At 34.5% G+C, this 17,362-nt stretch overlaps 1 protein-coding gene across 2 annotated transcripts; it reads right to left on the reverse strand.

Annotated features, from left to right (window-relative positions):
• Positions 1-2,277: 2,277 nt before the first annotated feature.
• zdhhc23a (zDHHC palmitoyltransferase 23a) lies at positions 2,278-16,713 on the reverse strand. Of its 2 annotated transcripts, XR_012355606.1 has the most exons (9): positions 16,299-16,713; positions 14,606-14,936; positions 13,153-13,803; positions 10,774-10,941; positions 10,416-10,683; positions 6,546-8,967; positions 5,508-5,828; positions 4,209-4,297; positions 2,278-3,994 (listed from the first exon to the last, which is right to left on the reverse strand). XR_012355606.1 is itself a non-coding variant. In XM_073840672.1 (6 exons), exons 2-6 carry the CDS (start codon positions 14,725-14,727, stop codon positions 8,875-8,877), a joined length of 1,302 nt encoding a protein of 433 aa, XP_073696773.1. In that variant the 5' UTR covers positions 14,728-14,936; positions 16,299-16,713; the 3' UTR covers positions 5,896-8,874. The 2 variants fall into 2 exon arrangements, 1 of the variants encoding a protein (XP_073696773.1); XM_073840672.1 differs by lacking the exons at positions 2,278-3,994; positions 4,209-4,297; positions 5,508-5,828 and having other exon boundaries at positions 5,896-8,967.
• Between the last annotated feature and the right edge of the window lie 649 nt (positions 16,714-17,362).

Here is a 17,362-nt window from a genome sequence, read left to right on the forward strand (position 1 = left end):
TAGCATTTGTTAAGCTTGGTCTTTCAGTAGCAGAGAACACATGACAATTGGCACTCAACTTTTCAAGTTGAAACCTTTTTTCTTCTTAATATGTATAACAACATATAGTAAATCTACATATAAGCATCTCTGTGCAGCAAAAATTCTTGAATTTAAAAGTGGCTTTTAATGCAATAAAAATAGTTGATTCCTTCAGAAATAATGTTAATGCAGTGGTTCTTCTCAAACTAATGCCAATAAGCATTCTCTCTTTCTGCCATCTCCTGCAAGTATATTTTATATATAGTCAAGCCCGAAATTATTCATACCCCTGGCAAATTCTGACTTAAAGTTACTATTATTTTTTGGGCTTCTGACCACATCTTCTGAGATTTTTCACAGTGCGGAATGTCTTGTATTTTTTTTTAATAATACACTAGCTACTGGAACTTCAAAACATTTAGATATGGTCTTATAGCCCTTTCCTGACTTGTGAGCAGCCACAATGTGCAGCCGCAGGTCCTCAGTGAGCTCCTTTGTCTTAGCCATGACTGTCCACAAACCAACAGCAGAGAGCTTCTGTTTTTCACCTGTTGAGTTGATTAAAACAGCTGTTCCTAATGAATCAGGGTAATTAGGATGCTTTAGAACAGCTTGGGCTATTTGGAATGGTATAGAACTTTGGATTTTCCCATAGACTGTGACAGTTTGCAAAGGGTATGAATAATTTTGGACATGCCACTTTATGTTCAAATGTAAATAAAAGCTGAGAAATATGTTTTTCCACAATGATGCCTCTTGTACATCGTCTTATTATCTTTTGGGAGAAGCCTTTGTCATTTCCAGTCAAAAAAAACTTGCTGGTTGAATAAAAGTAACTTTAAGTCAGAATTTTCCAGGGGTATGAATAATTTCTTTCTTGACTGTATATATATATATATATATATATATATATATATATATATATATATATATATATAGGCTACTGGCCTTGATTGTTTTCATTTGGCAAATATATATCATTACTGTTACACAGTGATATACAAGTGCTAGCCTCTAACCATGATGACATAGTTGATAGTTCACCAAAAAAAAACCAAAAAAAAAAAACCTTTGTTCATCTTCAAAACACAAATTAAGATATTTTTGATGCAATCTGAGAGCTTTATGACCCTCCATAAACAGCAAGGTCCTACCAAGTTCAAGGCCCAGAAAGGTACCAAGAACATGGACAAAACAGTCTGTGTGACATCAGTGGTTTAACTGTAATTTTATGAAGCTTTTGTCACATGGACTATTTTGTCCATGTTCTTGGTACCTTTCTGTGCATTAAGGTAGGATCCTTGCTGTCTATACAGGGTCAGAAAGCTCTCGGATGTCATCGAAAATATCTTCATTTGTGTTCCAAAGAGGATTGAAGGTCTAACAGGTTTGGAACGACATGAGGGTGAGTAAAGAATGACAGAATTAAAATTTTTAGGTGAACCATCCCTTTAAGTCATGATTAGAATAGTGGCATAAAGGATTAGGTTTAAAATAATCACTTATTCAACAGAAACTTTTGACAGTTACCAAAAACCACAGCAGCAGCATAGACTGACGTTTGATGGAGTAAGACTCTACATGTAGGCCTAGATGTAACCAGTGCAACATAACAATGTTTAGACTCTAGAATCATCACATGTAATACAGTTTATTCTGTGGCTTTGTGCAAGACCTCATTATTCATATGTTTGCATTTCTGAAAAGGAAGCAGTGAGATGTGACATGTTTCTCTGTAGTAGGTGTTAATGGGTACATTGTGTGAACATACTGTAACATGATTAATTCAGTCAATCAGCAAATGATGTCATCAGAACTTAAAAGGAGTCAAAACAAATGATCAAACAGAGTGGAAATCAGACTTCAAACAATGCAAAAAACGACCATTCTGCTGCTCCTGCTGATGAAGTACTTAATCTAGAATGATCACTCAGAAGTCAGGAAGTGACTTTTCTTGTGGTTAACTGAATAACTGAAAAAACTGAATTAAAAAAGTCCCACATGCATCTAATGGCATTTCTGGTCAGAAAAGTTGAAACTTCTGCTAAGTTACAAATGACATTACTATTAACAATACTTGTTGGAGTTGTTTTAGTTCTCAGAAATCCACATGCAACACAGCTCTGCACAGAATCATTTAATCTTGTACACTGCCACCGTCTGAACAACAAAGGTAATGCAAGTTATAGGATGAATTAAGATGTTTTTTATGCACTTCTGACTTCTGCGATTTACAGGGATCATTATTTAACACACTTCAGGCAACAAAGCAGACTTTAATCATAATTGCAACACAGCTAGAGTATAATGATGTTAACATTGACTTGCTTTTGATCTAGCTAAGGCCAGATCAATGACTAAAACACAACTGCCAATAAACATCTTCTGATCATCCTAATCAAATTTTCTGAAGTTGTCATGATGGAAAAAGAACAACATAAACAACGAAACAAAAAGAAAGAAGGGGACACAATATTTACTTTCACAGAAAAAAGTAGTAGGCTATATTACACGATAAAAAATAATATAAAAATAAGAATGAACTGAAGAATGAAGCTTATTTAAATCTAGACAAAAACGTTAATGAGTGCATATTCCAGTCCACATGGGATTATTTTCCCTGTGGGATTTTTCTGACTTCTTTTTTGTTTTTAAAAACAGTCAATTACAGTCAAATCAAAATGTATTCAGACACTTTATCTCACATTATGACAGTTTATTCACTGTAGTTTAGAAAGGTATGTAATGGATTGCAATCAACCAAAAATTCAGACAACTGTTAATATGACAATATTCAAACTATCAATACTTTGTTGACCAGTTACCAAGCCATGCTTAATTTGGTTCTGTCTGTGGTGTAAAAAGGTCGCATTAGCAATTAAAGAAAAAAACACAAAACATGCTCAAGTCAAAGTGTCTGAATAATTTTTGATACCAAATATTCAAAATTTTTACTGGTAGTCCACTGTATGAAGAATTATTGGGTATAATCTGTCACAGTTTACTTTATTTTGCTATCCTCACTTACATAAATAAACTATAGTGTCCTGCACCCACTAGTAAAAAGATATATCAAAAATTATATCTGGTGTCTGCATAATTTTTTATTTGACTGTATGTCTGTAATGATGACAAAACACTCTAAATAGCTAAATTAATTCAAAATAAAATACCTGAAAGTGCATTCAATAACTTCGATAGACCAAATGGATCATCTTTCTTTTTCAAATCACGGATTTACTGGATTGTATTAGATTAGACTTCAGAATCAATGCACCTGGTGGTTAAAACCAAGGAAGAATTGACTATCTGGCGTAATCTAAAATTAAAAGAACATGTGGGCTGTGGCAAAGGAGTTATTGATTTGCACACTTCATAAATCGAAAGGTATAGAAAGGTATGTAATGAATTACAATCAACCAGTATGACAATATTTACACATCTATCAATAATTTGTTGAGCAATTACTAACCAATTCCTAATTTTGTTCAGTGTGTAGTGTAAAAAGGTCGAATTAGCTATTCAAGAAAAAAAACACATGATCAGGGTCAAAGTGTCTGAATACTTTTGGTCCCAAATTTTTATCACTTTTACTAGTAAGCCACTGTATGAAGATATAAAATATTATGGGTATAATATGTAACAGTTTACTTTATTTTGCTATCCTCATTTACATGAATAAACTATAGTGTCCTGCACCCACTAGTAAAACAAAATTAAAATGATATGTGGTGTCTGGTATCTTTTGGTTTGACTGTACAAAAATAATCTGCATCCACAGTAACATCCATTATAGACATACTGTGTTAGGTTAAGTAATATTCAGGTAATTACAGTCTTCATTCTCAACCTCTTCTTCACTCTGCGAGCGTATCCTTTTGGGCCGTTTCTTATTTTTCATCCGCACAGAGGGCTGACCACCAGTAAGGCCTCCAGGTTGCAACGCAGTGTCTGCTGAATTACTTCTTCTCTTCTAAACATCAAATGAAACATAAAACATCAAACCTGATGTTACTAAAACACATTTACAGAAGCATTTTTTGTGTGTGTGAAATATACATTGGTTTCTTAATTATGAAACATGAGCAGAATGAATTTAACCATTCACTAAATCACTCGGTTATGTTGTTGAGTTGAATTCAGTGGATCATATTTTGTTTTTTTGTGGACGAGTTTGGGATTATTACCTTATAGCAAACCACTCCAGCGATGATTCCACATAATACTATTAAACCTATGCTGCAACCCACGGAGATTATCTTGATGGGCACGTCACCTGCGAGAAGATCAATACAATGTTTTATTTTTTTGTTTCTTCTAGTTTCTTTGTTTCTTATCATTGCAAAAATGCAAGACTATATATGTATAAACAAACATCACTTAATTTATACTCAAATAATCTGCCTATTCTTCAATGTGGAAGCCTATAGACGAGACTTCCAGTTCATTAGCTGCTATAGGGGAACAATGAGTGCGGTAAATGCTAAAACTGTTTGCACTACAAACCAGTGTGTTCATAATCAAGATAATACATTAAAATAATACGGTAAGACTTGTAAGACACACTAATTTTTAAATTTAGTTTTTACAGTTTTGTACAGCTCAAAATGGCTGGACGCAGATGAGACCGAAAAACACGACCCACGAAATGTACAAATGTGCCGTGCCTGCTCTTACGGGCATACTGTAATTCTAAAATATAATAAAATATAACTATAATATCTAAAAACAAATCTTAAAACATACATTCACAGATCACACTCTGTTATCCTTCTCTTTTTTTGTAGAAGTTTGTCAGAATTTTAGGACGCGTTTGATTTGGATGTATGTACTATGTTTTAGTTTTTAAACAAAGTAAAAGTTTCTTACTGTAAATAGTTTTTATTAAATAATTTTCCGAAGTGTTTAACTACGCAACAAAAAAGTGTTGTAACACTGTTTTGTGTCGTGTCCCTCATACTTGATTCCAAATCTTAAATGTGACCCTGGACCACAAAACCAGTCTTAAGAAGTACGGGTATATTGTAGCAATAGCCAAAATTATGCCAAAAATCATTAGGATTTTAAGTAAAGATCATGTTCCATGAAGATATTTTGTAAATTTCCTATCTTAAATATAACAAAACTTAATTTTTGATTGGTAGTATGCATTGCTAGGATCTTCATTTTGACCACTTTAAAGCCAATTTTCTCAGTATTTAGATTTTTTTGCACCCTCAGATTTTCAAATCCAACAAATATCGTCCTTTCCTAACAAACCATACATCAGTGGAAAGCTTATTTATTCAGCTTTCAGATGATGTATAAATCTCAATTAAAAAAAATACTCTTACAACTCTTTTTTGGTCCAAGGTCACAAACGTAAATAGCCATAAAATGGTTATATTTCTGTATACATAAAAATATCATCTGTAATAACAAAATTAATTTTTAGCTAGCTGACAATATGCCTGGTGAAAGATGTCTTATAAAATAATTATTCTCACCCTTTTTTGTCGATTTCACTAGCTTAATTTGTCCTCGAAGACTCCCATGTGGGAAAGTAGTGAGTTCATAACAGTAAGTCACAAAGTCATTCTCTTGTAATTTATCCAGTATAATACTGTGGTCAGATTTTACAGAAAGACGATCAGCATAGTTGTTGTCAGATATAATGAGTCCATGGTCGGGGCTGAACACAAAAACTTTCTGATTCGGACACTTGTTCCATACAGCTAGGGTTACTGTCATGTCACTTGTAACGTTTAAGTTAAAAGACGCACTCCCACCCAACAGAGCTTCAATCACATTTTCATCTGCCAAGGCCCCTGCAAAAAAAAAAAAAAAAAAAACAGAGAAAGAAGTGCAAATAAAGAACCATGTAATTGTCCAAACAACAATTTTCATAATTTATTAGATTTTGTTTAGCACAGCACACCTAATGAAGCAGTAAATGTGTTTAATTAAAAAACAATTTCATTATATACGTCACTGGATTAACACACTTACATTTAAAAATTTAGGTGCATTTTAAAAGAAATCAATACTTTTTTCAGCAAGAATGCATTCAATTGATCAAAAGTGACAGTAAAGTTTCATGAATGCTGTTGTTTTGAACTTTCTATTCATCAAAGAATCTTGAAAAAAATGTATCACTGTTATCAGAAAGATATTAAGCAGCACAATTGTTTTCATTATTGATAACAGTAAATGTTTTCTAAGCACCAAATCATTATATCAGAATGATTTCTGAATAATCATGTGACACTGAAGACTGGAGTAATGATGATGAAAATTGTATAAATTTTTTTTTTTCAATATTAGGCTACTTTATTATGTAACAATATTACTGTTTTATTGTATTTATGACCAAAAATACAGCCTTGCTGAGCACGAGAGATTTCTTTTAAAAACACCTCACAAAAAGTCTTACAGACCTCAACATTTTGAACGGTACCGTAGCCTACATAAAACAAAAAACTTCTAAATCCTCTCAATCTCTATGTGTGTGTCTCACAGTCACATACACTCTCTCACACACATACCTGTTACGAGGGTTATTAAGAGTATCAACAGATGAATCCAGTGCTGTTCAGGCAAAAGAGAATTAGTTTGTCCAATCCTCATGGTGTCTTGTGCTATACAGGACGTGTGATGCTGTCTGATACACTTCTCAGCATAGACAGACAGTAACCACAAAGACAACTCTGATAGCTCTATACAACATAAGGTGGGGGCAGGGTTTCAGTAAATCACATCTTTAAAAAAAAGAAAAAACTTAATGTAAAGAAAGATCATATCTAAGATCTGTATAGTAGAGCAGGTGTGACTGTACTTTCTATTCTATAGTGAATACTATATTGTTTTAAAAGTAGTCTTTAGGAGTAGATTGTAAATCTTGGGTACACTGTAAAACGTTTTCACCAGTTTCAACTTAAAAACTTAAGTTTAGCAGCTGCCTTAAGATTTTAAGTTAAATCAGCTTAAGTCATTTAAACTCACAAGTTATATCAACTCATTTTTATTGTAATAAGTTAAAATAAATTGTAGTTTTAAGCTGATTTAACTTAAAAACTTAAGGCAGCTGCTAAACTTAAGTTTTTAAGTTGAAACTGGTGAAAACTTTTTACAGTGTACTCTTTGTAATTTGTTTAAATTAAAATCCAAGCTGTACACTGCTTATAATCTTTTAAAATGAAATGAAATATTTTAGTGTTGTAGTTTCACTTTATTTTGCATAGAAGGAAGCATTTTTTCTGTTTTGCTCTCAAACTACCTTGTGGTTGCACATAGGCAAGAGGGCCAGCATCGCTCTAAAAACACTTCCTGTCTTTTTAAACTGCAGAGATAGGTAGGTAGGTCACTCACAGCCCTTTCAGAGTGATCAACACAACCACTGACTCTTACTAAAGCGAGTGGCAGTCTATTCACTGTGCATGACAGAATTCATTTTATTTATTTTGTACACATATCAAATGATGGATGCTTATTAATTTAAGTACACCTTAACACACTGCTGTTCAGTGAGCACTGAACACAGAAACCTGTGAAAGCAGAAGAGTGTACAACATCATTTGTCCTGAGAGAGCACACTACAAAGGTAGTAGCATGTTTACAATTTCGAGGATTATACATTGGTGTAAAATGTATTTTTTGGTTTATTAGCATTTGGCAGGCTGATAAATCTTAAAGGGGTCATGAACTGAGAAATCAAAAATCCCCCTGATTTTCTGACATATAAGAGGTCACTGTACTGTAAAAACATCCTGTACGTTTCCGAACTCAAAACTTTCTTGTTAGTCTAAAAATAGCTTTTATTGAAGCCAATCTGCAAAAACGGCAGGTTGTGGAATGTGCCACTTTATGACGTAATAGTGTGGCTAAGCACCACCTCCGCAGAAGAAGATCAACACCTGCTTCTACAGCACTGCCTGTTTAGCCCCGTCCACCGATTCATGCACGTAGTGTAAATAACAAGAGAGGCTAACGCAGGTCTATACAGAAACCAAATGATAAAGAGTGCTCTGAATACAACAAGACGCTGTGCAGTGCCAAGTTGTGGAAAAACAGTCTTTGCATTGCCTTTCTTCTGACTGCAGCATTAGTAAAGAGTGGATGAACTTTATTCTTAAGGAAGTTCCAGACTGCATCAGTAAGAATTTGGTCGTTTGTTCACTTCATTTTACCATGGAACCGTTTACAAACAAGGCACAACTCGACGCAGGGTTTTCAGAAAGATTGAAAATGAAAGATAATGATGTGCCGACTATATTGGATCCGACAGTCGCACCACACAAGTGTGAGTAACTGTTTTTATTGCACTGTCACTATTGCTTTGTCTGTTATTACAGATCATTTGATATGTACTGAGTATTGGATGCTGTAAAGGATGTAGGCTGTCAAACATACACTAGCGTAGCCAATCATAGCAGTGGGTGTTTACTTTCGAGTCTACAATCCACTACACCTATTCTAACAGAGCGTTCTGATGAGGGGGATCAAAACTGGACAGAAAATAGACTATTACTTCTAAATTATGATGTTTTTGATGTGCAAATCTTGATAATATTATAAGTGGACCACAGAGAACAGTACAAAAAACAGTTCATGACCCCTTTAAGTAATCTTTTAAGATTTAAAGGTATAGTTCACCCCCAATAAAAAACATCTTCATATTTCTTACACTTGTCATTAAAAACACACACACACTTGAGACATGAGATTCAGATTACAAAGTTGCCCACTTATGTCTGATCATTTAAGCATGTTTCATTCATACAGTTTGGTTATTTATGCCATAAAGTTGTAGTCTTTAGAAGTTTTGTTATATTTTTTTAACACATGGCTGTGGCCACATAACACATTGAACTCACTTCAGTATCTCCATACAGGTGCCCACAGATGTTTGTTCATCATTTTTGACCTGACTGCCTTGAATCTCCAGATCAGCTTCTGGCCAGTTCCATCCTGTCCATAATTAACAATACAACCATTCTTCCTGATGCAAACAAGGTAAACATGTCAACTAACTCTAGGCCTGGGCCACAAAACCAGTCGTGAGTAGCACGGGTATATTTGTAGCAATAGCCAACAATATATTATGCCAAAAATCATTAGGGTATTAAGTAAAGATCATGTTCCATGAAGATATTTTGTTAATTTCCTACTGTAAATATGTCAAAACTTAATATTAAGGCTGTCAGTTTAATGTGCTAACTCAAGAATAATAATAAAATAATGCGATTAAAATATTTTACTGCAGTTAAATACCCCACCCTGTATGAAATCTTACATTTCATACAGTTGACTGTTGACAAATATGATGCAGGGTAAACTCCATAAATGCAGTTATGCTCCTAAAATCAAAATATTGGAGTAAAAATATATTGGGTTTTTGCCTCATATTTATATCATATGATAAAGGATATCACAAGAGCAGCGAGAGCAATTGGCCTATCACACGAGTGCTGTTTTTAAAAAAGTCAATATTGTTATATTTTAACTGTTTTGCTCAATTTGCAGATATATTTTGCTCAATATTACCTTTAAATCCACCGCAGAACTGATAGGCATCTGTTAGTAACACATTGTTGTTTCGTTTCTGAATGAATCTGCGTTTTGAACGAATCCAATTATTCAATTCAACTTTATTCCTAAATGAATAAGCAGTGTAAACAAATCAAATGAATTATAAAGGCATTAACCGCCACCTGCTGGCTGTTTTAGTTCCTTATTTAGAGAATCATTTCATTAAAAAACAAAATTGAAAGAATTGGTAACTAAGCTGTTTTGGACTTTCATTGTATAAACTGAGACGTTTCTCAAATTATCTTTTTTATGTTACATAGTTAGGCCGTTGTAGCCTAAATGTTTGTGTAATAAATTTGATGTTGAATCAAATAAAATATTTTTCTCTAAAACTACTATTTGCAATGTCTATTTGATACTTTCTCATTTAACACAATAATGATTTAAAATAAATAATCTTTAAATAATCTTTTGCGGGTAATTTCACAGTCAAATTTAATTTGCGATTAATTCGATTAATTAATCAGCACATCATGTAATTAATTCGATTACAAATTTTAATTGACTGACAGCCCTACTTAAATTTGATTAGTAATATGCATTGCTAAGAACTTAATTTTACAACTTTAAGGTTGATTTTCTTAGATTTTCTCTAGATTTTTTTGTACCCTCAGGTTCCAGATTTTCAAATAGTTGTATCTCGGCCAAATATTGGTCCTATCCTAACAAACCATACATTAATGGAAAGCTTTGAAAATTAACAAAAAAAATTGACTCTTATGACTGGTTTTGTGGCCCAGGGTCACATATGCTTATCTGTTTAACATATCACATGATTATAGTTTATATACCACCCAGGATCATATCTGTAGTCTCTCGAATCATACCATGTCTGTGAAGGTGAAAGAGGAAGCGTTTTCATCCGTGTTCATTGTGAGGAACTGAATCCAGTTATGGAGGAAGCCTCGTGAGTAGACGCCAGTCTCCACAACCAGGCCACAGAAGCGTCGTCTGCCGGTTTTGTTGCGCAAAGCAATCTGAGCTTCGCGTTCTGTCACGTTGTAACTGACATTGATGATCTGAAGGATGAACAGGTGGAGCAGACCACCTGTTATGATAACACTGTACCACACACATGTAAAGCACAGCGCTGTGCTAGACACACAAACACACACAAATGTGAAAAAACACTGTGTATGTAAATATATTCCATCTGATACATATACAAAGTAATGGATGGTGTACCTGTATTGGTTATAGACTCCAGGGCAGTATAACATGGCTGTGAATAGATTCTGTCGTGGACATATACTCCGTAACACCAAACTGATCCCGTAGATCGATGTCGCCAGGAAGAGAAGGAGCGTCAAAATGAACTGCCTGTGATTGGCTTGACCAACACAGCTGTTTATCCTGTCATTGAAAGTCACATACAAAGACACAAAAAGTATGCAGCAGTTTTAACACACATGCAGACGATCTCATTCAAACAATTAAGAACAATTACACTATTTTCACTCTTAAAGGGAATTATATGGCTCATGGCATGTTCATATTTTTATTTGTGCCTGTGTGTGTGTTGAAGCAGCATGGAGACAGATTGGCCTGGTGAGCGCTCTCTTTACTGTGCAGAAAGCTGCGTTCCTGTGGCCTTTGCACATGTCTCACCAGCCTGCCTGCAACAGTGACGTCTTTTGGGAATCAGCTTGAACATATGTGTGTGTCTGATGGGGTAGGGAACACATGCATACAAGTGTGAAAAGATCAGAAAATGAATCAAGTCATTGGCATGAGCACTAAGTTAAACAATTCATTTTAGAATTGTTAAACTATTTCTGTAGTAGGGATTTGCATTATAGGATTAGTTTACTTCCAAAATAAAAATGTCCAAATAATTTACTCACCCCCGGGTCATCCAAGATGTTCATGTCTCGAAAGATATTAAGGTTTTTGAGAAAAACATTCCAGGATTTTTCTCCATATAGTGGACTTCAATGGTGGCCAACAGCTTGAAAGTCCAAACTGCAGTTTCAATGCCACTTCAAAGGGCTCTACACGATCCCAGCCGAGGAATAAGGGTCTTATCTTGTGAAAAAATCTGTCAATTAGCTATGCATGTCAGCAGCTTCACGCATTACGTAATCATGTAGGAAGGGTCACATGTGGTTAGTTTTTTTGTCTGTACACTCCTGTTTAAAAAGGTAAAGTAGGGCAAAAAACTCCAACTTCAAAATCCTCCGACATCATTGTAGAGCCTTTTGAAGCTGCATTAAAACAATTAATTAAAACAATAAAGCAATTTGGACCTTCAACCCATTGATCATCATTGAAGTCCACTATATGAAGAAAAATCCTGGAATGTTTTCCACAAAAAGCTTAATTTCTTTTTGACTGAAGAAAGAACGACATGAACATCTTGGATGACATGAGTGAATTATCAAGAAATTTGTATTGTTTTATTAAGTGAACTAATCCTTTAAGCCAAGTATCTTATAAGGAAAGGCACAAATATAACAACATTAAATGGAATATTTAATATAAACGAAAAAATATTAATTTGACTGATTATCCAACAAGCACAAATGTAAAGTTATATTTTGAACATCTAAAATTACAATGCAGTGGTAAGTCTGTGAAGCTAAAGACTAAAATGTGAACTTTATGAATAGCAAACATTGTTCTCGGTCCTTTTATTGTTTATTTATCAGAACTTTTTTTTTAAAGTATAGTACTTTAAAATATATAAAAATAAGATAAAATATATAGTATTTTTTCAAAATATATATTTTATATAAATGTTTTTAAATAATTATTGAAAATAATTGAATAATTATAATTAATAATTATCCATTTTAATTATAAAGTAAAGATTTAATATTATAATATATTATATTCATTTAAAAAATTCTATATTTGTAAATAATTATTTGTAAAATAAATAAATTATTAAAAAAATGTTATAAGAATAAACACTTTTATTAATTAAGCAAGGCATATTTATTATATGAAACATGTAAATGGAATAAAGTTACATCCTTAAAAAGGGACTTTTTATTAAGTTTTAAAACAACAGATTTATGCCCTGCCCTGTTTAAAAATTTGGGTTTTGGTTAGATTTTTGAAAAAGAAATGATTTTATATTTTTCAGAAAGGACACGTTAAATTGATCATTAGTGATAAATGAGCTTTTATAATATTACAAACATTTTCTATTTCCAATAAATGATGTTTGTTTGAACTTTTAATCAGTCAGGAAATGTATTTCCACAAACATATTAAGCACAGCAACTGTTTTCAACACTGATAATAATAATAATAAATGTTTCTTGAGTACAAAATCAGCATATTAGAATGATTTCTGAAGGATCATGTGACACTTAAGACTGGAGTAATGTCAGCTAAAAAATTCAGTTTAAAACATATCAGAACAGTTATATTCATTGTGGTCATTTCTTACAATTTTGCTGTTTATATTGTATTTCTAAATAATGCAACCTTGGTAAGTATAAGAGACTTTTTCTAAAAACTTTAAAAATCTTACTAACCCCAAAGTTTTAAACTGCAGTGTAGATACAGATCATTTTGTCAAGAACAAAATTATTAAAGAAGAAATGTGAAACCCACCAAACACAGTGGTGGTCCATTCGAAGAACACACGCCCCACAGATCCTGCAGTGCCCTGCCCTCGGTGGGCGCACCAATCGGCAAACAGGACACAACTTCTTCTTTCCTTCCTTTTCCACATTCGACTGGCTGATTCCATTGCAGGGGGCGGAATCTCCAGATACGTTTGTGCTCTGATTGGTTGTAGAGATACTGTTAATTCCCTGAGCTAATGATTGGGATTTGACAAAGCCCGGTCCTTGTTTGGTGCGCACAAGGGAGATAAGCGTTAACATCATCCCTGTCGTCACAGTAACCACCTGCAGATTACTTACGTCTCCTCGGGGAACGATCTCAGTAAGGAAAAGGTAGTACATGTAGGCAAGGGAGAAAAGTGCCAAGCTGAGAAAAAACAATGTGCGTCTTTTCCTTCTGTGAGTCACATAGTAATACCAAAGCACCAGTCCTGGTAGGGCAGTGAGGACTACAACTCCCAACAAACAGTTAATTGCTGCTACTCGCAACAGGCCGGGAATTAATACCATGGGAGGTAAGACGGAGAGCTCCAATCGAAGGGGTCCTATGGCAGAACATGGCAAACCCAAACGATCAGCCATACGAGAGATGAAACGAGAGATGATGTCTGGCTTGTCCGGCTCTCCTCTGAGTAACCTAATAAGAAGGGGAATATACAGGAAAATATAATATTAATATTGTATTATCTGCAAGTACAATTTAAAACATATACTTTTAGGATTTGAAGTACACTCCAACTGCACATTCAGTACAATTCAGAGCCTTTTTTCAGAAGGGGTTCCAGAGATTAAATGGTTAGTTTAGCCAAAAATGAAAATTCTTTCATTAAATACTCACCCTTGTGTCATTCCAAAGCCGTAAGACCTTTGTTCATCTTCAGAACACAAATTAAAATACTTTTGATGAAATCCAGGAGCTCTCTGACCCTCCATAAACAGCAAGGGTCTTTTCACATTCAAGGTTCAGAAGGGTACTAAGAACACTGGCATAACAGTCCATGTCACATCAGTGACTCAAATGTAATTTTTGAAGCTATGAGAATAATTTTTGTGGGCAAAAACCCCCCCAAAAACAATGACTTTATTTAACAATTCTTCTCGTCTGCGTCACCTAGAGCTGTATTGGAACCACTGATGTCACACAGACTCTTTTGTCAATGTCCTTGGCCTACGGAGGGTCAGACAGCTCTGGGATTTCATCAAAAGTATCTTTATTTATGTTCCGAAGATGAACGAAGGTCTTACAAGTTTGGAACGACATGAGGGTGAGTAATTAATGACAGAATTAAAATTTTTGGGTGAACTATCCTTTTAAAAAAACGTATTTGGTTCAAAATGAATTCCTAGAATCATTTTAGTAAACAACACTTTAAAAAGCTGAACAAATGTAATGACAAATGTCCTCTGCATGCCATGACCTTAACTGAGCGACCTCTGACCTTTCACAGGCATCGTCAAGTTCTTCACAGTCGCAGCAGCAGTACTCTCTTTGCTGGTCGATGTCTCCACAGCAGCACAGAGGGTCATCTGGTTCAGGCGGCTTAAAACGTTCTCGTTTCATCTCTTTTATGTCAGAGACAACCTGCTTCCACTGTGAAATCGAGCTTTCTTTAGGAGTAGGTTAAATCACATTTAAAAGTTGAAAGGGTTAACTTGGAACAGGGCTTTTAGCAATTAGTTGACAGAACAGATGACTGCAGATTTCTTGTTCAGCTTGCTTACTGGTCATCTGCTGCTCTGTACATCAGAAGCGAATGTAAAAATCACGCACTGCGTGGGGAAAAAAAAACAACATAAAATCAAAGATAATGATTCCTCTATCATGCTCAGTTTATAATATCAGTATATTGATCTTGACAAGTAATGATGAGCAATATATGACAGATTTATTAAGTGTGCAAATGAAGAACTCTTTTGCCACAACCCACAAGTTTTTTTTAAATTTTAAATTACACCAGATTGTCAATTCTTCCTTTCTTTAACCACCAGGTGCATTAATTCTGAAGTCTAATCTAATACAATCTAGTAAATCTGTGATTTGAAGAAAAAAGATGAGCATTCTGGTCTATCGAAGTTATTGAATACACATTCAGGTGTTTTATTTTTAAATGAATTTAGCTATTTAGAGAGTGTTTTGTCATTATCACGGCCATACAGTCAAATCAAAAATAATTCGGACACCAGAATTTTGATATTTTCTTTACTAATGAGTGCAGGACACTATAGTTCATTTATGTAAGTAAGGATAGCAAAATAAAGTAAACTGTGACATATTATACCCAATAATTCTTTGACAGTGGACTACCAGTAAAACTTTGGTACAAATTATTCAGGCAATTTGACTTGAACATGTTTTGCTTAAGTGTTTTTTTTTTTTCTTTAATTGCTATTGCGACCTAATTACACCACAGACTGAACAAAATTAAGCAAGGCTTGGTAACTGGTCAACAAGTATTGATAGTTGTGTGAATACTGTCATACTAACAGTTGTCTGAATTTTTTGTTGATTGTAATCCATTGACATATTTCAGTCAAAGTTATCAAGATGAATTTGTTCTGACAGAGTTTAACTCTTGCCTTATTTGATTAAATTATTAAATTAATTAATTTATCAAATGCCCTAAACTAACTAACTAGTTTAAGGTCAGAGAGGAACAGCTATGGTGTCCAACACTGACATCTGGCCCAACGCGTGTCTTTCTCACTTGGGACCTGACACTGGCACAGACATACAGGAGGACACACAATAACAGAAGGACTGGTCTAGAAATAATCTCCTGTACATGTAGCATATCAATGCAGAAAATATTAATATCCGAACCCGCTCTTTGTATCTTGAATTAAGGCCATCTCACGTCTCATGTGGATCCCGTAATTGGGCCATCAAAAAACTTTTTCCTTAGAGGCCATTCTCCATCACAGTTGTCGGAGAGAGAAAATAATTGAGTGGCATGTGTTTGACATGTTCTAAATTACATTTGTTCCCTGGAGTAAACAAAAGGTTTGCCCTTGAGTGAGCTGTGATTTAAAATTAACCCTACACAGGATGCTCATCATTTCTGAAGACCACTTCAAATATATATTAACAATATTTTGAATTTAAAACCTCAATTTAAGACATCAATCCATTACCTATGGTTAAACTGCCTCAACACAGATGGAAGTGCATCTCACAGGAAGTTCTTCAGTTCATCAAATTGTGGCGAGTCTAATTAGTTCCTCATCTTCTGTGATGCACTTAAAGAAGTTTGGTGAAAGAACAGGTCAGCCTTTTTTTGTTTAGCCTAAAATATCAAGAAGCCATCCACAAAAATCCATCTTAAGTTTTCCCGTTAATCCGATTCTTTTTCCTGTCAAATAAGTACTTCCAATAAAAGAACGCAGATGGAAGTCCAGACTCGTCTTCGTTTAATTCAAAAAACGAAAGAAAAATATATTTATTAAAAAAAAAGATACATCATAAGTCTGCTCTTTAAAATACATCCAATAAACAGAAAGGCACGTCCTTGAAGGGTTTATCAGGCTACGAGGTGCATCTCGAGAAGATTCTCAGGACTGTCCGGAAGGCAGTGACAGATAACTCTGCGCGCTCCCGCTCCACTCTCAGGCGTTCTGAGAGGGCAGGCGCGTGAGAGGGATCTGTTTACAAGCGTTGTTACCGATTAGGGCTGGGTGGCGGCGTTGAAAAAGGAAGCTGGCAGGTGTTACCGTGATAGCGACAACGTGAAGCAACGCGGAGAGATTCCGTGCATAACCGGCGGGCCAGACACGGGTCACAGTAGCCTTGTCACCTCCAATCTTAGCCCTTCTATTGTGCTCCAGTCAATTTCAACGCGCTTTTGTTAAATACGCTGTAAATACTGTTTTGTTGTTGTGAGGTATTAAGATATTTTATGTAAACAAACATAATGAAAGGCAATTTTAGTTTTAAGATCATTTCAAAAAGTTTACCATATGTGAGCTGCACGTCAAATTTGAACCAGTCTACGCACTGTTGGTTTAAATATGTGAACCTGGTACACAAAATCAGTCATAAAGGTAAATCTTTAGAAATTGAGATTTATACATAATCTGAAAGCGAAATAAATAAACTGATGTATGGTTTGTTAGGATAGGACAATATTTGGCAGAAATACAACTATTTAAAAAAATCACAATATTTAGAAAATCACCTTTAAAGTTATCCAAATGAAGGT

This window comes from Garra rufa, chromosome 5 (genome assembly GCF_049309525.1).
Source record: "Garra rufa chromosome 5, GarRuf1.0, whole genome shotgun sequence".
Lineage (NCBI taxonomy): Eukaryota > Metazoa > Chordata > Actinopteri > Cypriniformes > Cyprinidae > Garra > Garra rufa.

What these genes read in the sequence shown, in the direction of transcription:
- zdhhc23a (XM_073840672.1), bottom strand. Translation starts at nt 14,727, where the DNA reads ATGAAACGAGAACGTTTTAAGCCGCCTGAACCAGATGACCCTCTGTGC. An exon ending in CTTGACGATGCCTGTGAAAG is followed by an intron (nt 13,804 to 14,605) that starts GTCAGAGGTCGC and finishes CCTTCTTATTAG; the next exon opens with GTTACTCAGAGGAGAGCCGG. An exon ending in GGAGTCTATAACCAATACAG is followed by an intron (nt 10,684 to 10,773) that starts GTACACCATCCA and finishes TTGTGTGTCTAG; the next exon opens with CACAGCGCTGTGCTTTACAT.